At 39.2% G+C, this 27,694-nt stretch overlaps 1 protein-coding gene across 2 annotated transcripts in view; it reads right to left on the reverse strand.

Moving 5' to 3' along the window:
- RARB (retinoic acid receptor beta) overlaps positions 1 to 27,487 on the reverse strand; it is a 91,634-nt gene extending 64,147 nt beyond the window's left edge. The window contains exons 1-3 of one of the 2 annotated variants that reach the window (XM_088057097.1): positions 27,251 to 27,487; positions 26,895 to 27,072; positions 3,022 to 3,167 (exon numbers count right to left, since the gene is read on the reverse strand). In XM_088057097.1, the coding sequence (XP_087913223.1) occupies positions 3,022 to 3,167; positions 26,895 to 27,072; positions 27,251 to 27,322 (396 nt within the window). In that variant the 5' untranslated portion in view covers positions 27,323 to 27,487. Of the gene's footprint in view, positions 1 to 3,021; positions 3,171 to 26,894; positions 27,073 to 27,250 lie in introns of both variants that reach the window. The other variant, XM_088057091.1, reaches the window with a different exon arrangement.
- Between the last annotated feature and the right edge of the window lie 207 nt (positions 27,488 to 27,694).

Consider the following 27,694-nt stretch of genomic DNA (forward strand, 5'->3'; position numbering starts at 1 on the left):
CTTCAGTGACAAATCGTGAAGAAAACAGAGCTCTTTGAAATTGTATGAAAATGTGTCTTCAAGGTAAAGGGGTAATGAATTTGAGTTTCCTAACTACACAAAAGGCTGTAACACAAATACTTCCTAATTAATAATAATAATAATAATAATAATAATAATAATAATAATAATAATAATAAAAAATAATACTCCCTTGATTTACCAAAGAATCAGCATGCAACTGCAGCTTCATACCAAGCAGAAGCCTTCAGTGAAACACAGGCTCTCTAATAAACTTTGGTTAATCAACAGAAAGGCAAAGATCCACGAGAGAGAAGGCTTCCTCAAGCAGCAGTGCTCAGTTCTCAGTGCTTACTGAACTTGCAAAGAAACGGGCTAATTTTTGTATGAAAAAGGCTGGAAAGAAAAGAGGTACATGAAGAACTGATATTGAGAACAGAGGATGAAAGTGGACTTGAGAACAGGAAGAAGCCTGTAAGTATACAAATCAGAAGTTCAAGGTGGTAGTTTTCTTGAGGTACAGGACCAACAGCTGATGACAGTATGAAAGCAAGTGTAAAGATGAAGGAAAAGAAAAATAAACCAAACAGTCAAAAAGAACACAAGAGGAAATGTGGATGCTAAATGCAAAAAGAAGGGAACAGAGCCTGTGTGAAACTAAGTCACAGGCTTCTCATTCTGGCTTGAGAAAGCATGAGAAAGAATCCAACAGTCCTTGGTAAAGAACAACAATCTTTGCAGGTGGTGTTTAGGAAAACAGTCAAGAAGTGATGTTACACTTAACCAATGATGGTCGATGTGTTGCTTTAATGACCAATGAGAGTTTTACCTCTTGGACTTTCTCAAACACGTCTATAAAAGAAGATCGAGAATAATAAGCTTTGCTCTCCTGTTCAACACACAAGAGAGTCTGTGTCGTTCTTCTCGCCATTCCAAATAGAGTGACAAGGAAAGGGTAACATTCTTCAGAAAAAGAGTGGAAACTGGCAACACAGGTTTCTGAGGTGTCCTCTGCTGCTGCAGTCTGCCATCTGCTCTCTGCTGACATCCAGCTCATCACTTCTGTTGACCTGAAAGCTCAGATAACTTTCAACAGCAAATGTAGCACCTGACTGTCCACCAAAGGGACCGGTGGTTGATTCAGCAGCCACACCATGTTCTTGCTGTTTTCTACCATTCGCTAAGGATATTGGTTCAATCCATGGAAGAGATTCCATAAAACCTTAGTCCAACCTGTTGCAGAGCTAGCATCAACAAACCCAAATATTACCAGTCTCAAGCAGCCAAGTTACTACTTTGGAATCTTGTTATTTCTCATAGACTGACAGGCTTTGAGTGTAACTAATCTTTTTTTTTCTCTTCTTTTAACATCAGCTATCGTTAAGTGCTGAATTACCCCATCTTGCAAATTAGCAAGTAAGTGAAGACAGTATTTTTGTTCTTGTTGAGTAATGGCTAACACATTACAAGATGGATTTCCTCATGTATTCTGACAAGTGAGATCATGCTTTAATTATTTATGAAAATGCTTTGCAGTAGGCCAGTGAAAGTCCTACAGTGTATTTTTGCATATTTTTCAGAAAGAATTAACTCTTAGGGACATGTGACCTTCCTGCCACGGTCTGCAATTATGTCTGTGATTAGAGGTAACGTGGGTGAGCAAGTTACACTGCCAGCATTTGCATGTTCGCATCTGAGTATGATGAGATTAAGAAATCAGCTAAGTTCTTCTTAAAAAAAAGTTGTGATAGTGTTGTGGTATCTAAAAGAAAAAAATACAGACAGGACATCTAAGAAAAACCTCAATAATACCAGAAAGAGGTTCTAAAACTGAGGTGAGATTAAGAAGTTACTTCCACTAATTCAGTCACTACAGCTATAAAAAAGGGGGGAAACCAGATTTCAGTCCTTTAGTTTTTTGTCTAATGACACAAACCCAGGACTATGATATTTTATATAAGTACAAAATGCCACTAGCATGGAAGAAGTTGAATTTTCAAAGGATAAAGTAAAAATGGCTAACTAAATCACAAAAATAAACCAGCAAAATGTCTTTTGTTAATTTATTCTAAGAACTTTATTTATATGGCTATAGCACCTGTCACATTTTCAGCATGCATTAGTACTGTACTAAACACTACACATCTATTTTAAGCTAAAGGATGAAAATCATAGGTTTTTAACTGTTAAGAAAGATCATTGCACTAGGGTATGCTAACAAATTTATCTATGAGAGCATCTGCCCTATGATATCATTCTTTACCATTTTTCACTCTACCTTCTTTGCATGGATGGAAGTGCACACTGTGTGCACACCTCCAATTATTGCCACACAAACATGGTGTAAATGACATTGCTTCTCTGCCAGGTGTCTTCAGATTTTCTCTACTTTTGAGTGGTGTGTTTCAACGCTGCATCCTATGGACAGTCATCAATTCATGCTCTGACAATCACAGCACTGGAAGGCAGCCGGCAGATGTGCCAGCAATGAAGTCTGACAGATTAAATCTTGCAAATACAAACCTGCTAATCCTCAAATTCCCAAATCGATTTGAGATTAGTTACATAGCTAGAGACAGCACCAAAAATTTCCAGATGATCAGATCCTGTTCTCAAACTCTACCCCGTGGGTACAGAGAGGTACAAGTACACAGAAAAAGGCCAAGAGCAGCCAAGGGCTACGTGAGATCTCAGGGAATATCTGACCTACAGATGTACAATGAAGAGTCTCAAAAGTTTTCTGTTTATTCTTTGATTATGTCTACATCTATGACCCCATTTTCATGCGAGTCAGTACTTCAGGAGGTCCCTGAAAGACATATTTGGCAGAAATTACAATGGGAATTAATTCCAAGAATGATGGTAAATTTACTTGTCTTTAGTCATGAATCAGAATTAAATCACACAAGAAAGTTACAGCCGTCTTTGAAGACAATCAAGTCACACCAAACTGCATTGTTTTATCCCTCTCCTAAGATGAAATGCACCCCTATAAAAGGAAAGGGAGATGATGGCACTCACCTTACATCCCTCACAAGCACTGACACCATAGTGATATCCAGATGACTTGTCTTGACAAACAAAACAGGGCTTGTAAACACGAGGGGGTGGAAGTGGTGAAGGAGGGCTCGGAACAAGTTCCTCAGAACTGGTGCTCTGAGTTTCAACTGCTACAAAAGAAAAAAAAAATTGAATGATTCATAATTATTTTGAATAAATTACTATATATAACCATATTGTAAGTATCAAACTGGCCCATACCCTTCTTTCCATAATAAACATTAATTTGTCTTTCCTAGTAAAATTTAAAGGGAGCTAAGCAAGGCAAATAATGGCAAGATTACATCCTACAGCCTTAAAACTATATTTTAAAGTATCAAATAATTTAGATGTAGGGCATGAATCTTACCAGGCTCCCAAAAAGGACAACTTTTGGCTCATGTTCCGGTTTTAGCCTATTGAATTGTATAGCAACCACATGTGCAGGTTGGATATCAGCCTTTAAAGGGAAACTGTGATGGGTACCTAATCTTGGGAGAGTGTTTTATCCTCCAATATGCAATTCTGACCTAGCAGGATAGCAGCACATATCAGGATATATGTAAAGAGTGTGAGACCTGAAGTGAAAATTACCTAAACAAGTTGTCCTTTTTTTTTTAATCTGCAAAACTAGTACAACCCAGCAACACTTCCTTAACTGCCTTAGGACCTGTAACATCAGGAAACCTCTCTGAGAAAAAGCTACTTATATATTATGACCCCCCATATCCCTTTATTGCCTTAATATTTCTAGATGGTCATTTGTTTTGAGCCTGCTGAAAAGCCAGTAGCCCCTTTCAGGGAAAGGATGTGAAAGCTCTACGATGCAAGATAAGACATGTGAACTACATCTTTCCAAAACATCTGCATTGGTTTTCTGTGATATGCTGTCATCATTCCTCACGTTTACTGTGGATGTGCAATACATTTTCATGTTTCACCTAGCCATCTGCTGCTTCTCAGATAAATCCCTCTAACTTTTCAACAGATATACAGGAATGACAGGATCTGTGAACTCAGATCTATCCAGAAATATTAGGCACTATCAGCAGAGCTAAATCTCCAGAGTATGAACAGCAGGCTCTAAAGAATATTACTCAATGGAAAAATCTTAGACAAGATTTACTGTACATGATATTTTTCAGATTACAATGATGATACATTTCTACTAAGCTCATGATTCATTGTCAACCCATGTGTTGCTGAATTCATAGAGGACATCACAGCACAGGAGGCAAGCTCTGATTACTCGTGAGAGAAGGGTCCCTTTCTGCCATTTTTCCTTGGGTTAAGCTAGTATGAACTTCAAGGACAGACGCATCTTGAGAAGAAAATAAATGCCAGAGTAAAGTATTAAAGGCTCTGATCTAAGCAAAGAAATACCTTTGAAATTTATTTATACATCTAACAATAAGGGGGCTGTGAAAAAACAGGAAACTAAAATAAGTAAAGTAACATGGCTCCATAAATTGTGACATTAAGACAATGTCCATAACTATTCTCATCTTTTTCAGTATTAAATAAACTGAACTTGTCAAACATCTACATGCTCCTACCACACCTAGAAAACTTTAATGAAGCTTTTTCTTAATGAAAACTCATGTGAGAATTATCATTTTTTTCCAACAGTAATTTTTGGTATTTAAGAGAGATAGAGAGTGCTCTGTTATTGATCTCTGCACAGCCACCCCGCTTGAATCAATAATCTATTAGTACTTCTAAATTAAAGTTAGATTCATCAAATGCCCTTGAGAAGCCCCAAACATTCCTTGCCTTATTTCATGCTCATACATGAATTATGGTGGCTTCCAACGAGTCTATGGAATGATAAAATTTTAGCTTTAAAACTCCAATACCAGCAGACAATGTGTTTTGTATTAGCTCATTCAACTCTCCCAGCCCAGTAAAAGGCAGCTTTTAGGCTCCCCATGGGAAAACAAGGTTGTGTCATTCAATAAAACAACTGCGCTCCTGCAATCCTTCTGTGATTTCAGTTTGGAGAAAGCAGCCTTTCAGGAGTAATACTGATACACTTCTATTTATTCATCAATTCATCCTAAACAAGTACCAGCATCCAATAGTAGCATTCCAACTACAAATAGTATTGTACACCAGAGAGGTCTGTCAAGCACTGTAGAAATAACAGGAGATTGTGATACCCAGAAGAGATTATGCAACCAACTCAGTTCATAAATACACCACACAGTCAGCAAGTGAAGTGTTGAAGGTGCTGCTAGAGAATATTTTTCAGGAAAATTTGAAAAGGTATATGATGAGGAAGGAGCCAATGGAAATCAGAAGATCGTCCCAAAAACACCCATACACATGTGCCACTAAAAGGACTTAATCTACTAAAAATAATGCTTGCATTAGCTGAACAACTGTCTAGGCAGTTTGGTTTTTAGGTTGTTTTATTTTGGTTGGTAAGTTTGGGGGTTTTATTTGGGAATGGGGGGGGGGGGTTGTTGGTGCTTTTTTGTATAGAAAAATCTAGTTTGGGCACATTCACTTTTGAACACAGACAAGGTGTGCAGTTTTCTGGAGAAGGCTTGAACCCAGGTTCAAGCCATGCTTGACTCTTACTCCAGTTTCTGACTTACTACTCTTCCTTGGATTTAGCTTTACTTGAAAAAGTATGCAGTGCCTGTGCAGAAGTCCTGTGCAGGCATCTGTAGCAACTCATGCTCAGGAGGTAAAAAGTGTTATTTTTGCAATATGTTGACAGCTAATGGATGCATGACAGCAGAAGCTGCTTTCTTCTATGCATGTGTACACAAGCAATAAGGAAAAAAATAAAGGATGGAGGCTGGACAGTTGACTTTTTCCAGAAGAAGCATTTTTAAAGCAGTCCTACAATTTTGGGAAGAATTTAAGGGGGGAAAAAAAAAGAGAATTAAAAAAATGCAACTTTTTTCACGCCCTGCTTTCTTGTCCTGTGGGATGTGACACTTCAAGATCCCTACTCACCTGAGACAACAGAGCCTTGGTGTTGTCACCCAACACCTGAATGCAGCTTAAACACACAGGGACTCTCAAACAATCGGTCACTTCACAATTCCTAAGATGTCTGAAATTTTTCTAAAGGTTAGATAAAGTAGCAGATAAGATCTTTAAAAGCACAGCGTGCTTTCTGAGAGCTAATTTACTGCCAGCTAAACTGTGTTGACAGATGGAGAAGGTATTTTATTTTGAGACCAACTAGAAGCAGGCAGGCACTGCAAAATGCTTCATGTTCTCCTAGAAGCTTAGATTATTAAGCTTGCATGTTAATGCACACTTTGGACAGTTGAGTTTTAAAAGAATAAGAAGTTGTAAAGCAAATGGCATTTCCTGGATAGCCTCAAGGGAATTTTGAATACTGAGCTCAGGGTCCCTGGTGGGAAGCAGCAATTTCAGCTAATTAGGGTGAATAGCAAAGTGTTGCATTTGGTCAAAACATTCTGTTAACCCTCATTTTTGTTGGCACCAACAAGAGTCTGGATTTTTTGCCTTTTCTTTTCTTTCTTTTTTTTTTTTTTTTCTTTTTGTGAATTCACTGCAGGAGTGCAAGGCACTCAGCTCACATACATTAGGCAGAAAGTCAAAGGAAACGCCAAAGTTCAACTAAAGTACAAGTAATTAGAACCAGATTCTCTGCTGCTTGTATGTGTGCATTTGATTGTAGAAGTTATTTATAAGCCTCCAAACATTTGAAAAAATAACTATATACTGTAGATCATTTAATTTTTATGTCTCGTCTGGAAAAAAAAGTCTGCTTTTAATCATCTTCCAGGAAAGAGCCAGGAACTGGGAAAGTGAGTCTCAATTGTTTCAATACAAATTTCTCTCTTTCATGTGCCACATAAAACTATACTATAAAATTAAATCCAAAATATCATTGACTTTGCCCCCCCCCCTTCATTTTTTTTTTTTTTAATAAAAAACTTCTTTGAATTTGTCATGCTTAAATAGTTTGCATTGTTATGAGGGTTTGGGTTTTTTAAAACTCTTGCTTGGAAGAGAGACAAGGGGAGAAGGAAAAAAAAAAAAAAAAAAAAAGAGTGAGAGAGAAAGAAAACATTATCGTGGAGACTTGCCAGCCTTGACTTAGTAACCTGGCCATGACCCTCCAGCGAGTGTGTGTTTGACCCGGTCACACATGACTCTAGCTGCGTACTGTTGCTGGGTTATAAGTCCCAGATATTTTTACCATATATACAACAGGTGGGGATCACAGACAACAGAAAGAGGAAAACAAAGTCTCTCCTTGTGGAAAGACTCCCATTTTCTCCCTTGCAAAGAAAGAAGCACAAAGCAAAGGAGTTGTGCTACTGTGTCACTACTGGCACTTGCTGTGCTGGATCGCTGCTTTTCCCAGGGGGGGACACACGGAGGTGGAGTGGGCTGAGGACAGGAGGACTGAGGAAAAGGCTCAGGGGAAGAAGCCATGTGCAAATGTTAACACAGAACAAATGACCACAGTCAAAAACCTTTCCTTACAGAGCTAGGTATGCATCGAAGTTCAGGAAGCAATGCTTCTTATTACAAGTGAACACAACATACCTGGATTAAAACCTACAAAAACTTCAGATGGAGATATTAATACCAGGATTTTCAGATGTACCTAAGAAAGTTTGTTTTCTACATTTGAGTGTTTCTTTTTTTATTTATGTCATCGTAGCTGCACACATCTGGCTTAAAGCTATAATGTTAAATATATTTATTCTATTTTAATTCTTGGTTATAATTTTTCCAGCATTAATTTTAATCAAGTCATGCATGTCTACCAGACTGTCCTTTAAAAAAGGGTGGTATTCTGGTGGTATTCTATTTGGTATGAAAGCCAAAGAAACCCTCTAAAGTCTACTGGCTTGGATTTGGTCTGAAAAGGGGCATTCTACTTTCAACAGGCATATCAGAAGATGAAAGTCCATGACTTTGTTTCTTTTTGAGGGTGCCCAATCAAAAATGAGCCTTTTCTGTTATTTTAAAAGCTAACAGCATATCTAACAGGTTTCCACTATGTGCTGCTCAGGATTCATACAGTTTGATTAAAAGAACAACAGAACTAGAAAGAAGTAAAGGTTATAGAGCTCAAAAGCCTGGTTTGCAAGGACAGGACTAATGGACAAAATTGCACGCAAGGTCACCTAAAAGGAGTCTCAGACCCGGGCACTTTAAGGGCCATGCAAAGGGCACGGGCTGCTGCTGCCAAAACTATCTCAGACAAGGTGCAAGTCCTGATAGGCGCAGCCGAGTTGGCAGGAGTTCTCTAAAGCTGAAGTACTTTTGCTGCTACAACTCTTGTCAGCTAAAGAGCGATAGGGACAGCTGGCTTCTGTCCCGAAGCATCTGGGAGAAGAGGGGTTCTGCTGAACTCTGCCCTCCGCCTTGGAGTACAAGAAGCAGTGAAGCACACTCTCTGCTCTGATATCCTCACCCTAATGAAGTTCCAAGTACAAATTTGGCCATTGCTTCACTGCAGCCAGACATACCATCAGGACAGTATTTTCTTCCCCCACCCTTCTGCATCTCATGCATTTAGACAGTGCACTATTTTGGGCAGGGCCTCAGAATGTGCTGTACAGTAACTGGCGCTGCAGGACTTTCCAGTGATACTCCAATTCAAATAATGGTAATGATCGTGATCCCGCCAAGTCAAAAGATAGTTGAAAGAATGAACCCTGAAAGGCCTCCACAGCCTTGAGGGGAGACATTACTTGCAATGCAGGTCCTTAGAGCGCTTTCATTTTAACTATTGTAGCATTTCAATGTTAAAACACAGACTAAATTTAAAGTATGATTCAAAAAAACCCAACAAATTTCATATTCAACAAATGCTTTTGCTGGGTATACACCAAGTTGTATTTGTCAACTGAAAGAAAAAAAAGAGTTTACACTCATTTGTTGCCTCTTTCCCAGTTTAGAACGGTGAGAGAGAGAGCTGCATCATATTCCTTCATGTCTTTCATCAACAAAATTGCCAAGTTTCAATTGCAAATCTGTAATGTTAACCAGTAGAGTCATGTAACAAATGTCAGTGGAGTCAGTGGATACTGATCTTGGCCATACAACAGGAGTATAGCCCTTTGAAACCTGTATTCATATCAGGTGATTAGAGCCAAGAAATAGTTTGCAATAGTAGAAATAGCAGAGCTAAACAGATTTTTTTGCTCTAAGTCAGAAGACAACAGCATCTATCTTCTGGTTATTTCTCTATTCCACTCTCACAATATAATTTCTATTACTTAGCAGCTAACTTCTTCACAGATTTTATTATTCCCCCATATAATCTCTCAGTTGCCCACTGAAGAGTAGAAATTCTTTTGTAACATACTTTTCTGTCATGACACAATTTGGCCTCTTTATCAATCCATTAGTTAAACATGGCAATTCGGTCACCTGACTTCATGCTGGCATTTAATAAGGCACTCCAGGAGCTCCACCTGCCAGCACATCTTCCAGAGCGACATTCCTGCACAGATTCCCTGAGTGACTCTCCTCAGGCCCTGCTGTCCCTGGCCACACAGACACACCAGCACCGCTTCTGGTTCTGCCATATTTAGCAGTGTGAAAGATCCCTCTCTCTTCTGCTTATCTGATCTACAAGCATGGTCCCTGCCACTCCAGTACATTAATAACCCATGAGCATTCATATTTTTACCTTTGTAACACCTAAGTGAGATAAGGGAAGAGCTATTCTTACTTTACAGACAGGAAACAGAAGCCCTGACAGTGAAAGAGCTTTATCTGCTCGCATCATAAATTCCTAGAAAAATGCAAGCAGTACCGAGCTGGGATTTTCAATACCAACTGTGAACCTAGGTGTCTACAGCACTAAGCGGTGTCCTCAAAATATAGCCTTACATGTCTTGTCCTAGGTTTCACACGGGATACATGACAAAGCAGGGAAGTCTGTTAAGTCTGTACTCGGTCCCTCTGTTGCAGGGGCTCTGAAGCACCCCCAAGTCTGCATGTGCACCCCACTCACCTGCCCACTGTGACCCAGGGCTGGGTGCCCTCTGCCTCCAAGAGCCACTGCTGCTCCCGGCAGGGAACTCGGGAGAGATGATGAAACCTTGCCTTCATTTTCTGATCTCTGCAGCCAGCTGAAAATCAGCTTTCTATAAGATTACCATCACACATACAACTACACAGGAATGCCCTGGCAGGGAACTGAGTTGCCTAAGAGAAATCCTGAATCCACTCCTGAAGGCAGCACAGTCACAACTGTGCATACGGACGCTGTGTACCACACAGGCATAAGCAGCACTACAAACTGCCACAAAATCCTCTACTCTTGACTGTACTGTCCAAGCCTCACATACCACCAAGATGTTATATCTGAATCTAGCAGGTTAGTCTTACAAATTGAGTATGTATGATCTGAAAATCACCAACACATAAACAGGTATTTCTGAAAGAAAACACCCTAAAAAACCTGTGTCTGAAACTGCTGCATCTTTTCCTTGTGTCCCACAGGTACACGGGGGAAGCTGTCACTGCAACCACTTTTGGTGCTTCTCCCAGCAGAGTCACAACTTTTTGCAAGTACATTCTCTACACACATATAAACTGCAGTTAGCAGTAAAGAACAACAAGGAGGCTGCAGCTGCTCCGCAGGTTTGCAATTTCTGGTTCTCAAGCACCAGCTCCACTAAACCCTGAGGAAGTATGTATAACTAACATCACCTTTTCAAAGAAAATTATACTGCTTTTCAGGCTAGATTTTTTTTTTTTTTTTTAACAGCTATGTCAGCAAAGTAGTTCTACATTTGGGTTTATGTGTCTGTATAGCCAGAGAGATGTATTTACACCTGAGCAAACGTGGAAAGCAGGAAGCTTGTCAGGATTAATTATATCAGGGCCAAGAACTGCATCTGGTTATACCTGTGTTACTCTCAAGACAGCAAGACTTAATGACATGCTAGTAACTGAGAACAGGAGCATCTTTCACTAAATAAATGGCCAGGCAGACACCATGAGTGAGCCAGGGTGAAAGTAAGAGTAGAGACAGGATGGCCGCAGGGTTTTGCAGGCAGAGTTTACAGGGCAGCAGCTCATCACTTTGTATTAGGAGCCTACCTTCAAAATGAAAAAGAAAACATGTTAAATGAAAAAAATAAATCGTATGGAAAACTGAAGAAAAACATCCGAAAGATGCTAGCTCTGTAGTTTTTTCAGGTCGGTGATTTTCTGCCTGTCTGTTACAATGCAAAACTGCATCAGTCTCAAGTGAAAATTCCGCATTATTGCAAAACTGAAAAATAGAATCTTCTTTAAAAAAAAACAAAACAAAACATAATTGTGCCATCATCTGCATGAAGTTAGATTTTCCTTTGCAAATGAAATTTTCTTATGATTTAGACCCTGGCTGCTTTACCTGTGAATGCCTATGGTCAGATCCTTATGTAGAATAAAGTGACATAGGCCAAGAAGAGACACAAATGTGGAGAGGATGAGAACTCTAACATCTTTATTCTTTATTTATTAAAAAGAAGCCTATTTCTGTGGCCTATTGATACAAATGTGGTGTAACAAATTCAGTGTTTTCCCTACAGGATCAAGCATTTTAAGAAAAGGCCCACTGTAAGGAAAGAAACACTTAAAAACAAAAGGGGCCTGATTCTTTTTTTCAGCTAGGTTTTACAGTGTTGCTACTCCACTGATTCCAAAAAATGGCTCTTGTAAACATAAATGGGAGAAAACCCAGATCTAGTATCATCAGTAAGAAATGAAAATTGAAAGGGCATTGAAATATTTGCTATAATCTCTATACACATCCAGGTATTTTACTAAGTCATAAAGTCTCCATTTATAGTTATTAAATGTTTTATAGTATTTTGAGGGTTTGAAACAGAATAATTCAAAGTATTATTCTAAAAGAATTATTTTATTCTTCAAAACTCACCTCCTATCCAAGCTAGTATTAGTTTTTGGCACTATGTCTGCCAAATAAATTTTTTATTTTCTATACAGTCAACATATCTTATGACACTAGTCATCATGACTTTTTGCTGTGGTTTGAATCCAACAAGAAAATGAGTGTTTTAATATCTTTAATCATGTAATACTATTACACAGTTGTTCAGTATCACATGGACAAAATAAAACTATTGTGCTCTCTTTGGAAATGCCATAAAACTGACTTGCTGTGCAATATTTTACGTATCATTTTGTTTCTCAAATTTTAGGACCATTAGTTCAGAACATTTTGATCTTTAAGTGTTTTCAAACCCTAAAATTAATAGAGTGACTCAACAAGAACCAATTCAGTGATCAAAATTACTTCAAGTTAGGAGAGTAGCAGTTAAAATGCTTATCATTACAATTAATTTGTATTACAGCCACACTGCTGGATATCACTAATTGATTTATATACCCTCCTTTCTATACCCATTTACAAGGGCAATTATGAACTCCATCACATATGTTTAAATGGGTTACATTAGAACATTATCTAGAAACTAGACTGCTGAGCTTAAAATCCTTAAGAACAGGTAAATTCTTCATTAATGGGTATGTTATCAACTCACTACAAACGGCCTATAACCTTTTAAGGCAGCACACGGTACTAATATTTTACTTTTCATGGGCAGTTGGAAGTTGGCTCCAATGATGAGCTCCACCGCTATCTTTAATTGTTTTTAAAATTGCATATTATAGGCAGCAATAAACACAAATTAGTATTATACCATCCACAGCTTTCTGCGAGGCATGGTTTCTATAAACAAGTTAAAATGCATACATCTGTAAATAATAAGTGTAAGTATGCTGAATTTAATGAATAAGGACACTAAAAGAAATTGAACAGTAGGGGTTCAGCAATTAGAGTAACTGCCCATTTTATTAAAAATGTATTGTTTCCAGCTTTCACTTTAGAAGGTTTTTATTGCTTTGCTAATTCTAAGTTTTGATTTCCTTTGAAAAGGATGTCTAATTCCTTATTTTTCTTCGACAGCCCCATCACACAGCACTCACCTTTTTTACAAGGCAGTGGACAACTATGAAGCTTGGTATCTCTTTGCTTGGGCCCTCGCTGTAGACCTTAGTTTGGCATTATGCCACCCAGAAGTATGATTCCTTATCATGTATGGTTTCATACCACAATGGAGCTGGGATGAAACCTGCTGAACCAGCAGACCCCAGGCAGCCACGCTTTGGCCCTTTCCCAAAGGTTACCAACATTCTGGCAGTGGGGAGGGGAGAAGCACATTTCCAACTTCCCAGCCATGCCCCTACAACCCAGGGCCATTTGCTGAAGCTGGCAAGGCTCGGGCCATGAAATGGAGCCATGAGTTTCTTGCTGCTGTCCAGTAGCAGCCTGCTGCAGGAGAACAGGGCAGGGTGTAGACTGGGAAAGGCAAAGGTAGCTTCTCAAGTGAGACAGATATCCCAGTACATATCTCCCATGCCCCAGCATCACCACAGTGAACCCCTGGGCTTTTACATGTATGTTTTACATCCATGTAGCCCACTTTCCAAGCAAGTGTTAAGATTATTCCTTACACTAGCCTAATTGCACCCACGTCGCTGCTCTGTGGGGGTATAATTAAAACAATCCATTATTTCCATTCAGACATGACACAATAACAGGAAAAATATGGCTTTCATCACTTGAGCTTATCTGCAAATATAAGGACAGTCAGACCAAAACTTGACCTTTCTAACATCCTACAGCACACATACATTTGCAACATCTGAGACCAAAAGAGGGACATACTCTGTCGTCCTCCATCCCCTCAGCCTGCCAGACTGTGGACAGTGCAGTACTAAGAGCAGCTAACCTCAACATGTATATATGTATATATAATGTAAATAATTCCAGTTTATGGTATATTGAAGAACTTTGCCACTATATTTTGAGAGAGAAAATGAAATATAGAGTTTACCAAGCTGTAATGCTCACCTGAGTGGAATTTCAGTATTTCTGAATTTCATGCCTGCCAGACTAAAAATGGTAACACAGTGGGGAAGGTAACATGAAAACTAAGACACTAATAAATTTCCTTTTCTTGTAATTCACAGCACCTTCACATTGAGTTTATAAAATAGTTTGTTCTGGTTTTTTGATTTTTTTTTCTTATAACTTTCCATCAGTGCAGTTAACATGGTAAACATCCCTCTGCCCCTCTCACTGTAGGTCCAGCAAAAGCTGAAATCTGGGAAGAAGCACAGCGTCCCAGAGCCAACTGGTAGCAGTTCTATTGACTGTGGCTCAGAGCACACTTCCACACTCTGCCTAGAAGATTTAAGATCAGTAAAATAAGACATTCATAATAGCCTGGAGACAAGATGAGTACCATGACTGGAGGGCACATTTCCCAATATTCTGTTTTCCTATTCTCTACCTGCAGTAGATTTTCCTATTAAACTGTTGGAGTGAGGAATGCTCCTAATCTTACCTGTACTTTGACTTTCTGTCATTATTATTCTCACTCTGAAGTGAAAAAATATGCACACACTGTACTTCAGGAAAACACATATGTGCTAACAGCATTTCCTAGTCACCTGGTCTTTCTTATTCAATACCTGCCTTCAGCAGTGAATCTTTTTTTTTCCCAGATAAGCAATTCACAACTGACTGCAATATCCCTACCTTGAAAACAGGAAAAACGTCAGCCATACTTTATATAGAATATGACAAAAAGAAAGTACTCTGTTTCCAAAGAACCGAAAAAGCAACATTCAGTCCTTGTAAGTGATGTCCCAAGAAACTTAAGGCAAAACATACTTCGAAAAACTGAAGCTACTTTTTCCCTATGAGGTTAAAATTTAGAAAATCTCTGGTTACTGTGCTCTAATAATTTTAAAATGTCTATATTATGAGTATCTACTATTACACTATGCTTATATTTCATAAAACATACCTTTTCTTTAGGGGGAAAAAGTCCCTGTTCCTGCCATGTTTGAGAGATTTGGACCCTTATTTTCTGAGAAATTAGGCTAATATTTACAAATGTTTTTCCAGTTGTCACAGTTCATTCAATGCAATCGTCCCAAACTTTCTGAAGGACTGGTTTTGTGTCTCTGCCAATACCCAAAGGATTCTAAGACACAGCAAAGTATTACTGCCAACACCTCAAGGATATTAAAAATTGTAGATAGCTGTAAAACTATCTGTAAGACTACCCATTTTACTTGAAGATCCAGAAAACCTCCAACCTGTGGCACTATTATTTCACTGAGTCACTGTGACCAGGTAGAGCAGCCATTTCAAGAAATTAGTAAAATCAGCGATGGAGGGCTGTCTGTTAGAAATCTCTGCTCTTAATTTCTTAGTATTTGCACAAGTCTGACAACTGCATAGCTGCACAGAGTTGACCCAAACTGTAATATAAACTAGGCAAGCTTTCTACAGAGTAAGTTCAATATGCTTTCCATTACTTCCCTTTCTAAGATCTGATCCTGTTTTGCTTTTCATTACATGGACTAGTCAAAAATTTTGGAAAATCTTCTTAGCTCTTTTCCCACACTTTACCCACCAGAAACAAGTTTGTCATCCAAAGATGACAACATATAGAAAGAGTAATTTAAAAAAAGTGTAACCTATGAGCTCAAGGGATGCTCTCTGAGAAAACTCACCTCTGACCACCTTACCCTGGGACCAGAAAATCCCAGTGGGATGGGGGCACATTTTGGAAAGCTCACATACCACCCAGGGATAGGGAGACCCTGCTGTTTCATGGCACCCCAGGCATTTGCAAACCAGTTTGCCTGATCACTGCCTTCTATTGTTTCCCGAGATAAGCAGGGCCCCAGTGAACAATTAGAGCTTTCAATAAATAATCTGTAAGCACATTCATTTGATTTACTGTTATTTGATACAGCAGTTAGTTTCAATGGGGCACTTACTATTGATCACTTAAAGTACTACAGACAAACATGAAACACTTCCAGAACTCCATGGATTATTACTCTTTATCTGCCACTCATCTGGGTTACTTGTAATGGTTGTGAAATTTAAAATCAATAACAACAATTAGCGTTTGTTATACTCTGAGGAATGAATCATGTGAAATATGTTTTGTTACTAAAATGAAATGCTGGAGAGCTTGCAAACAGGAAAGACTCTTGTAAATAGCAAAATTCTAAAATAATTTATCTTGGTATTAAACTGACCAATAAAGGGGTTAAAGAAAATTAAAACCAGGAATTTTAAATGCATGCTGAAGTATACAGACAATTATAAAAAGGTATCAGTAGGATTTTCAAAGGCATAAAACTTTAAACAAAACTGATAAGAAAGATGCATCCAAGTTTTCCTTAGAAAATTTCACTACAAGACCTACAATTTCATATTCCTTGACGTCTACAGAAGTTTTGGGGTTTGATCATGGCTGGGCTTGCTCCTATGTAGATACAGGAAAAGCTCTGACTCCTCTTCCAACTAGCTTTTACTGGAGATTGTCACAAAAAAAAAAAAAAAAAAGTATGTAAGAAATTAATTCAAGCTGAGATTAATGAAAGCTGGAAACAGATTTTCAGGTATATATGTTGAAAAACACCTTCTCTCTTCGGATTCATATAAATAAGTTGTGAATCTAATGAAATGGATGGAAATAACAGTATTTTGAGATATCTGCTAAAGTAGTAATGCTACATAATTAAAATGCAAAACAATAAGAGAAATATTTTATCATTAAACTGTAACCAGAGCTCTGTGTGAAATCATCCATTCAGAAGACTTATTTTTTATCAATTATTTGTTATTTATCTGATGTAAATATAAGAAGGTCTAATTAAAATGTATGACTCCTTATGCAGCTTATTGTCATTAAGACCAATGAAAGCATTCTGAAGACCATAATGAAATAATTACGTTTGCCTTTAAGAATCTTCTTCAATGACACATGGTAGTACCACACTAAATTAAAACATCAGGAACTAAATTTCTCTTGCATCTATTTCCATTTTCACTAATTATACCCCCAAGCTTTCCAATAGACCAGGCCCTAAAATTCTTTTGAAGCTGAAACAGCCTAAGGAACAGCAACCTTTTCACAGTAATGGACTTTGAAGAAGAAACAAAGGTAACGCAGCCCTGGAAGGATTAATATTTCAAATACAGTTATCATGTGAAAATATGTGTTTATTTGAAAAATGGGGAAAAGATTGTTGATAAAAAGCCAAATATGTGTTCCAAGGAAACCAATACTCTGATTTAATCTCATTTCATTGCGTCATTCCTTCCTAACCTCTTTTTGTCAAAGTATTTTCTTGTTCTGCACAGAAATCCAAGTTAGCAAAAGCATAACAAACACAGTACTGCTGGGCAGTGCCAGTGTACCATGCTGTAACTGAGCTCTGCTTTCACATTTTGGTGAAGGTAAAAACAGCCCCTGTGAACAATTGCAGTGTTCATAATGGACTCCATTTCAGGGAGAAGAGAACAGCTATTTTCCCAAACTGCCTCCAGACATGCAGTGCATCCTAACACACAGCTCATGGTTTAACCACAAAAGTCTTCCAGGACCTCACCAAAACACAGAGAAAGGAAAGGATTCGGAGAAGGAAGAACAAAAAAAAAAAACCAAAAAACAGAGAAGGATATGAGTCAGCTCTGACTTCTTGCAGGCAGCTGAAGCCTTCTTTTCAAAACCTCAGGGAGATAATGGATTCTTCTTGGTGTGGTGTCAGAAGTGAATGTGGCAATACGCACAAAGCATAGAAAGATGAGCAGTTCACATACCTAACATGTATAGCATGTGACTATATGTGCAACTAGAAAAAACACAGCCGGAATGTGCTCTCCAAATGCAGAGAGGAAGGCAGAGGTTCACCAGGGGATGAAGACTTGGGAAAAGTAGCCTGTTAGCCTCCCTGATCAAAGACACTGAAAGACATAGGTAATTTGCCATTTGTTCTGCATTTTACACCTTAGTGTTCAAAGTGTGGAGTGAAATCAGAAAGATCTTTATAAAGTCCAAGACTTTCCAGCTAACCTCTAAGGAGGACTTGACATATACCCTCCCTCATCCAGTAACTAATAAAATTTCTTCCTCAGCTGAACGAAAAGAGGAAACTCAAACAACAAAGCAATGCTAAGGATTACTCTGGAAGATGAGGGGGAAAAGGAAAAACCTCTTCAGACCAAAAGTTGAAAGGCAGCAGCATGAACAATGGCTTAAAACCAAAGAAAGAACCCCCAAGCTCAGGACCTGATCTTAACAATAAAAAAGTTCAGCCATGCGTGGCATTTTAGCCAGTCCTTTCACTTGTGCCCTAAGCCAAAACCCGCAGGCTGGTGGATCAGTGAAGGTGGATCTCTGTGAAGGAGGGAAAGTTTGTAGAGAATTTAGCACCTTTGATTGGAGCAGCCCAGAGAGGAGTGCAAAATCCTGAGAGTCAAGCTTTGAGGGGCACAGGGGTTTCCCTGTGCCTAAGCCAAGGTCCTGGGGGAAAGCATCTGCCTGCAGATCCCCAGCCCCTGCCCAAGGGGAGGTCTCGGTGTCAGGTATCGCCAGATGGCACTGTGACACAGTTTTCCAACTCCTTTTTCTTCATGTGCGAGTGAATGTTCAGTCTTGGAAAGACAGGCAACTCTGGTCTTCTTGGGAGTTTTTGAGTAGAAGATGAGGAATTAAAGTTGCAGAGGAGCCTGTTTCCTGCCTCGGGCTCTGCCCACAGCCAGTCCCTGAGCAAAAGTGCTGGAGGCTCCGAGACCCCCAAAAGCCAGGGCAGAGCTGCACTGTGCCTGAACACCTTGGTCCCAAATTGGTATTTTTGAACAAGTGAAGTACTTGAATCAACTCAGATGCTGTGACATTCACTTATCATGCAAGAACCTAGAAATCCTCTTGGTATCAGCCACCAGCTGGCAGCTGGCAGAGGAGTGATTCTGGTACAGGACTGGAAGATGAAGGAACTCTCATAGGAGATGAGATACACACCTCTATATGATGTGCTGCTGTGTCATCAGCCAGCCTGGCAGAGAGGACCAGCAGAGTGGTTTAATGGTCACTTAAGAAATTATCTCAAGCTGCATTCACATTAAAAAAAAAAAAAAAAAAAAAAAGCAGGATTCAAGAGATTTTTTGTGTTCTTTAACTGTTTTGGTGGGGTGGGTTTGTTTTGGTTTTTTTTCTGGTTGGCTTTCTTTTGATTTGTTTGGGTTTTGTTCTTTTTTTGTGGGGGGTTTTTGTGTTTGGCTTTGGGGAAGTAGTAACTGAACCATTTCTTCCACTGGTTCTATCTTTCAGGCACAAATGGCTTTCTATAATCAAAGCACCCACTGAAGGAAATCTGTGTTAAATCAAACTGGCTTTTGTCTCCAGTTGGTGAAACACTGGTCAACATGTTTAATTGTTCCACATCTCTGCTATGCATCTTTAAAAGAAGAATGATCCTTCTTTATTTTTAAGAAGAGATGCTGGATGTTCATTGTGCTGAACATCCAGCACAGTGACATGAACTTTTACTGGTATTTCTTAAAAGTATCAGCACGTAAATACACCAAAGGCTCACTCATACAACCACTCTGTCTCTGAAACTCTTATTAAAATCGAGGGTGGAGAGTTGAGTGCATTTAAGTGCTTCACTAGATAAGGCTGTAAAAGACAAAGACATCCTTAATTTGTCATTTTATTGTTCAAAGATCCTTGCTAAAAATACAATGTGAGCCTAGAGAAAAATATTATGGTTCAATGGAAAGAGATCCTCCAAACCATTAAAAGAAACTAAGCGGTGCTAAAAAAATCTCTTTGTTGCAAGACATTTCTCTGCTTTTTTTCCTAGGGGATGCACTTAGAGGGTAAGATGTAAGTCACTGAAAGTGCATAAAACGGAAATCCTTCCAAACTATGGATGGACTCTAACATCATGTCCTTAGCAGTGAGGATCCAGAGCCCCCTGAGAATTTATAAATACTCATTCAAGCTTTAACCTATTAAACCTATACAAGTGTCACCTGCATGTGTATATTTAACTTACATCGTTTTATAATATTCAGTTTACATATGGCATAAGCAGGGGAAAGAAAAATCACCTTGTCCAAGGAGAACAGAAGGTATATTTTATACTTTGTGTCTAGGATTCTTTAACACAGACTTGCTGGATTATATTTCCACCTCTCTTAACAAAAGTATTTGAAGAAGCTGCAAGGCTCAAACAGAACACTAAAATAAAGTGGGGTCAATTATATAAGGGCTAGCACTAGTTTGTTGAAAGTTTTTTTCCTACCCACTCCCAAATAAAGGGACAAAGAAGTGAACATTGTGGGAATGTGTTTCTAAACCACATGATATCCTTATCAGATTGTCATGTACAAGGGAGGTTCTCACACAGGGACCTCATGCTGGTGAGCTGCCCTGTCACATGATGCAAGTTCTACGCTCCTATTCAGATTACTAAAATGAGCTGAAGAAAGCTAGATTTCCCCTCCTCCCTCCCTGCAAATAAGCAAAATGCACAGTGACCAAAGTCATATTAATTCACTGCCACTGGGAAAGCAATCCTGAGCAGCTGCAAATGATAAGTGAGTATATGAAGAAGATAATGTAGCTATTAAAATCTATACCACAATTAATATCTACTGAGCAGATTTTACTGCAGAGAAGCAAACAGAAAATCAGAGAAACCTGTGAGTCAGACAAAATATAAGGAAAAAAATCAGTTGATTTGTAAATTTATGGAAAGACTAATATGTTTTTATAAGGAAGTCCTACTTTGTCTCATAAGTGTCTCTATTTTCACTGTTGATGTTGCGAACACTGTCATTTAATTACTTTTTCATGTAGTTCGGGGGAAGTGGAACAGTCCTGTAAACATTTTTAATATTAAATGAAGGTTTTAAATAGTATTTGATCATTCAAATATATGGCCTGTTTTAAAAAGTGCTGAGGGAACTCCTAGATGCTCAGCATATTTGGAAATGAAGCCATGAAATGTGGATTTAGGATGCTAACTTTAGGCTACTGTTTCTGACATTCTTAACTTTTGAAACACATTTGTTCATGCAATGACAAATTAATAAAATCCCAGACCTTCAATTATTTTGAAAAAGACAGTTTAAAATCCATGGGTTTGCATGCAAGTTGTTTACAGATTACAATCAGGAGAAACAGCTAGGATTACTGTGACCAAAAAACTGCACAGAATCATTTCCACATTATAGTAGTCTGTTTCTTTTATATCTGGAATATGGTTCTCATAAAAAGGTGGCAGCAGTAAGACATTACTCCTGGTTTGCCTGCTAGAAAATCCAGTTTTGTTACCCTCTTGTCTATACTTTTTCCTGAAGCACAGAAAAAATTATTATTCTGTTACTTTAGAATAGTTTTGAGCATTTTGTGGCTTGTATTTTTGTGGTTCCATTTGGTTAGAAAGGGCTTGGATTTCAGCAAGAAGTGGCATGGGTCACAGTGCATGGGGACAGACTTCATGCACATGAGCAAAGGTCAAAATCAATCATAGATTTGTATTTCCAGGCCTATTACTTTTGGCAGTTTACCCTGCCAGAAGGGGCTAAAATATTTGCTTCCCAAAAGGAGTAAACATCAATAGGGGGCAGGAATAGAATCAAATTCTCAACCACTCGGCAATGAGAAATGAGGGTAAAGGATCCCCTCCTCGCTGCAGCCACTAAGCCATCTAAACGTTAGATGCAATATTTTCAGCAAAAAGTTGAAAGATTTCACAGCACAGTGACTTGAAAAGGACAATAGGCCTATTTAGGCAATTATATTATGCAGGCTTTGTTATTAGGCAGCCCTGCTCAGTCCCAGAAAGTCTGGATAATCAAAAGTGTCCAAGTACAGGAAGGGGAAAAGTACAACCCCACCCTCCCGCACAGCCGCTGCCAGGACCTCTGGATTTGAAGGGTAAAGTCTATTTACCGAAGTTCCTTGGCCATTTTATACATCAACTGATATCCTTTCTCGTGGGGCTGCGTGCTACAGCATAGCAAAGCTCTGGAAAGCCCTCTGAAACCACAACTAATTTGGCCCCAGCCGCCCGCCCCTGTAAATTCACTGCTCAGAAGCTGCTGCCAGCCCCCCAGGCAGAAACCGTGAGGGGAGAGGGATGTTCCCCCCGGCTCGCACGCATACCAGGGCCGGTCCCCACGGCCAAACAGATCTGGAAACTCATCACAGCTGTGCTCTGCTTTTGAGGTCTCAATAGGACGGGGCATAGCGTGGCCGACCGCGGCAGACAGCAGTCCACCGAGCACAATGTGCCTTTCACAGCCCCGCTCCCAAATCTAAATGCTGGCTGTGTAACACAGCCGCACTTCATCGGCTGCGTAAAGGGCGGTATATAAATCAGACCTGAGCAAAACCAGTCACTTGGCGTGTTTCGGGGAGGTGGGACCGTAATCCGCCGAGCAGGGCGCCTCGCTCCCCCGGGCAAAGCCCCTCGGCTTGGCCGGGCTGCGGGGCTGGCGTGACGCACACATGGTTAACAAAAACCGCTCAGCAGTAAGTAGGGATTTAACTGGATGTGAGGATGACTAACTTCGCTGTCTGAAACACTATCTCCCTCTTTCAACTCCTTAACTTCACCGTAACCCTCTTCAAGGCATCGCCTCAGAAGCCTGGCTTTGTTCTGACAAGTTGCACCTTTGCTGCACAGACTCATTAGGCAAGCAGGGAGTCACCCAAAGATACATTGCTTTTCCTCCAAGCTTATCCCACCCTGACTTCATCAGCGAAAGCCTCTCATCATTTTTGTCTGGAGTTTTTGACGGTGGTGCGTGTCCATTAGAGTTTTCCTGTGCCAGCAGCCGAATCAGACTAACTGCATCACAGTCTACGTAGAGAATAGTTTTCCCCTTTCAGTTATTTTGGAAGGAAAATATCCCCACACAATTATTTTTATTTTTTTTTTATGAAGTGGATCAGAAACAAACATTTTTTCATCACATATTTCAGAGCATTAAGCTAGACATATAAAAATTTAAACAAAGACTCCATCCCTAAGCAAATCAGTCCTAGCCATTTAGCTGTAAAGTTTATAGAGGAACTTCAAAGAAAATAACCTGGTTCAAACAGATCTTGCCTTCTGGGCACTAGCAAACACACCTGCAGCAATTTGATACTTGGGAATGCAGATTACAAGTCCTTCACTTCAAAATGTTTGTTTTTTAATTCAGAAAGATGAAAGAAAATAAAGTAGTGAGCTTTTTTTTTTTTTTTTTTGTGAAACACAGATGTTTCCAGTACTTGCAGAGACAGAATCTGACCCAAACATCACCATAATCCAGAATTTTGAAGGAAAACGCATGATTTCGAGAGTCCTACCTTCATGAACTTTCTGAAAGTTAATACCCGCTAGCTCCTCTCTAGGCAAACACTTCCTACCAAACTGAAATAAGAACTGTATACTGTATATATGTGAGCCTCGACATCCCAGAGTGTTCCGCTGCCATGTCCGTAACTTTTGATTTCATCAAATTTTCTATGCTTCTAACCCTAAGGAAATGCAGTAGGCAGTAGTCATCTACTTGATATAATTAGCTGAAACACTACATAATGCCAAGCAAACTTACTCTTGTTTTGGGCCTGCTCATTTGTTTTTTTGCCTGTTTAATTAATGAAGACTAATGAAGACTTTTTTTAATAGGCTTTTCCAAGGTCAGATCTCCATTCTTTGCAGCTCCTCTCTCAAGACCTGTCCTGTTCCCACTTCCGCAGTATTTAGTTAGCTCACGTTTCACCAAAAGTTACTGGTTTTCTCTCAGTATTTGTTGCCACTGCACTATGAGGGAGCAGAATATTCTAAGTTCCTTAAGAAACGATAAATTACTCATTCTTGCAATCTTAACTCTTTTGTCCTCTTAAGAACTATCCTCGTCTAATTGAATTATACTGACCTGATTTTTATCTTACAACAAAAGGCGCGAGAACAAATTATGATTAAAGTTGGTTCTAGTCCCATTTCTGAGTCCACAATTTTCTTTGCAAACATATAATCTCATTTTAAATCAACTATAAAACAACAATATAACTAGAATCACATAAAACATAAACTCATATGAGCGCAAAATCAGGGGGATTTTTTTGCGTTCTTGTAACACAGCGCGCAATATACAGTGGCTAACAGTTGCGTTGCAAACCCAGGGCAGGTTTTTCCTCCCACAGGGGAGAGGAAAAAAAATACCACACAAGTTAAGGTCATGTTTGGGTTGCGTCTTATCCTCTATTTTCACTTTGCAGACCCTCGTGGACTAGAAAATTCATGATGCTGCAGGAGTGCACTAGCTTAGTGAATTGTAACAGGATTAACGTACGGAAGATGTGCTGAAGTTGGAGACCTACAGCATTCTGCCCTAAACCCTGCAATGGCAAATTTTGCCAGCATTTCAGTTGAAACCCTGACGCTGTCTGGGATTGTTACTGGCCTGCTCTGAGTTTGCACTACCCATGTACTATTCCCTCAACAACCATTTACCTTTTACTCTACAATCACGTCTCTATCAAAGCAATATTTCTAAGGCCTAAGTCAATGGCTGCAGGTGTACTGGGGTTTTTTTGCAGAGACAAAAATTAAACAACAAATTAGACCAAAAAACCCTATCACACTTCTAACAATTACAAAATTAGATTATTATTACATTACATCAAATCACAAAGGTCTTCTTAAAAATGGAGAAATAGGAAATGCTAAAGTTAGAATAAAATATTGCTATCTTTGTATTTATAAGCACTGGAGCAACCTTTAAACTATTAAAAGCTTTCTGGACCACGAAAATTCTAATTCTGTCATATTTTCACAAGATGCAAGACAAAAATCTTACACTTTGAGAGAATTTTAGTATTTCATAATTCGTTTGTATATTTACTCATGCATAAACTGCTTACACTTTCCTCAAAACTGAAAACAAAATTTGCTCTAAGATTTCAAACAGAAATCTTAATTTGGACTCTTAACTAAATTGTTTTTCCACATTTCTATACCATTAACTTTCACAGTTCAAATTACAGCCACTGTATTATGATTCAGGTTTCAGCCCGATTTTCAATGCCCATGCAGGGAAGATTAATCCTACTGCTCACAAAATTACAAGACTGGATTTCTGAATACATTTTCCTGTATTTTTATTTGCTCTTTTAATATGAGTTTCTTTGATTAGCTAAACTTTCCTGTTATCAACACTTGTCTCTTATCACAGGCCCTAGGCAAATGACATATTTACCACTCATTCCACTCTGATAAGGGTAATCCTGTGTTTAACTTGCCCAAGAACAAACACCATATATTTTGTTTTTAAGAATCCTGCTTCTAGGTATTAACAACACACAAGAGAAAGAGCAGGACATTTTAAAGCCAGGAGTTATTTAAAGAATATTTTGCAAGTGTAAGCTTTTAACGACAGAATATATGCCTCCTACTCCAGGAAAGTTTATTTAATTCCAAGTTTCCGCAATATCACCACTGAAGTTATACTGAAGTTTAAACCATGAAAGAAGGAAAATGCTTTTTTTAGTAAAACATCTGGTTTGGATTTTTGTTTTTGCTAACTGAAGCTGTCTCATAGCTAGTAACACTATTTTGAAGTAAAAGCTTTGTTTTTGTTTGTTTATTTTGTTTGAAGCATTTTGAAAACAGTGTGAATAAAAGAAATATCCCATGCTGAACTTCACAGTCTCCTTTTAATTGTAAAGACATCAAAACATTTGCAGTGTTGTAGGCTGCTAGTCACTGATTTTTACAATTCTGTTTTCATTACTCAACCCACACAAATGTCATATAGTGTCTGAAAACTTTTGAGCCGAGTGAAACACACCATTTCACCAGACACTCTTAAATTTATTTTTCAATTACCTACTCCACCCCTTTGAAATGTCGAGGGGAGAACTCTTCTAATTCCTAGTTAACTTTTTAACATACCGCAAAACAGAAACTTCCAACAGCATTATACAGTTAATGGTGTACTGAAGTGTCCGAGAGCGTGCTAAAAACATTTTGATAGATAGCCAAGTCATTTATCTAAATCACCGTCAGAGCAGTGAAGCATCCTGCAAGCTTTTAAGCATAGTATAAAGTGATGTATTCTGGCACTTTTTGTCATTTCTCAGACTCGAAACTGGGGTGTTAAAATACTGCTATTGTTTATCATCTATCTATTTCAGCAACAAATCAAGACCCTATAACATAGCATCACATTTTCAGAAGTGTCCCACCACTAACTCTCACTTCTCTGTTAACAGTGCATCGCTGTCTGAATCTCAAGGTATAGAAATAATTGATGGTTAAACTCAAAGGGTGTTCACAGTAAGTAGTTTTCTAGCAAAACAGCAACTTCTTAGAGCAACAAAGTGAAGAAGAAAGGTGGCAGCAAGGTCAGTACAAAGAAATATTGCCTTTTCTTCGGAAACTTTTAACTACTGTCTGATTTTTGGAATGGCACCTACCCACAGCAGTCCCACATTTTTGCAAGAACTGTAGAGATCAACATTTTAATTGCTTGGCTGTTCTGCTAAAATGCACTTCAAGACAACATGCATCCTGATTAGCAAATGTGCTACAAAATTAGATTAAGGAGGGGGGGAAAAAAAAGCTACCACAGAGGTGTTATGTAAATTAATCTTTCACTGGTTGGAGTTTTGCAAGTATTTGCTATATTACATTACGATTTTATGTGTTCCTGTTTGGCTCCACAACTGTTGTTAGGATCAATATGGCACATGAGAAGGGATAAACAGAAAGAAGTCCGGTGCTTCTTTCCTTTTTCCTTTCTTGCCAAAAGGAGAAAAAAAAAAGCTTGCAAACCACATTTTGCACAAAAACTCACCCCACCCCTCATTACCTCTGCGCTTAATTACCAGTCTTTCTTTTTTAAATACATGCAAGGAAATAAATAAAATAAGTAACAACAACAACAATTATAATAATAGTAATTGCTTTAAAGTGGAAAAATAACAGTTGGGACCTACATTGAGCACTGTGCCGGTGTTGCCACTCTGTTTGTGCCAATCCACTGAAGCATGCTTTGAGAGCCTTCTCCTGGAGCATGCAGGAAGACGGACTCGCAGTGTAGAAATCCAGCATCTGAGCAGGGCTCACTGCTAGAACGTCCATACAGTCAAACATGATTCCCCCTGCACAGAATGCCTGCAAAAGTGCTTTCCTCTAGGTGTGGAGGAAAATGGCACATAAAAGTACACCCAACTCCATCAAACTCTGCCCCTTTTTTGGCACGTAGGCTGTTGGTCTTTTTCCCAGACCAGAATCATGAATTATGACAGACAACACGGCTAAAAGCCTGTAATTGATCCAAATGATCATTTACCATTTTCCAGGCTGCCCAGCCAATCCAGCAAGATGGGGGGATGCGAGCCGCATTCCAAGTTTTAGCTACCATCAATTTCCCCCCAAAATTTCTTGAGAGTCAGTCCAGCTCCTGGGGCGCCCGCCGGGTGTGTGCCGCGTCCCACGCCGTGCGAATCGCCCACCTCCCCGGGATAAAACAGCTCCGGTGGAGGCTCGGGATCCCCCTCGGCCGTGAATAGATGCTTCTGCCTCTGAACAGCTCACTTCCTACTACTTGTGTCACAGGGAATGAAAGATTGAATTGCCTAATATATGCGAGTGAACTTTCCGTGAACCCTTCCCAGGCTGCTAACCTTCAAATGACCCAAGCGGTCTGACATCACCAGCTCCCAGGATTCTCACACGCCTTCACAACTCCCAGCAGCCCTGCAAAAAAGCCAGGCAGGCGGGCGGGCAGGCAAAG

The sequence above is a fragment of the Pseudopodoces humilis genome, chromosome 1 (assembly GCF_049639895.1).
Source record: "Pseudopodoces humilis isolate 2021_Gansu_Grassland_sample_001 chromosome 1, ASM4963989v1, whole genome shotgun sequence".
NCBI lineage: Eukaryota > Metazoa > Chordata > Aves > Passeriformes > Paridae > Pseudopodoces > Pseudopodoces humilis.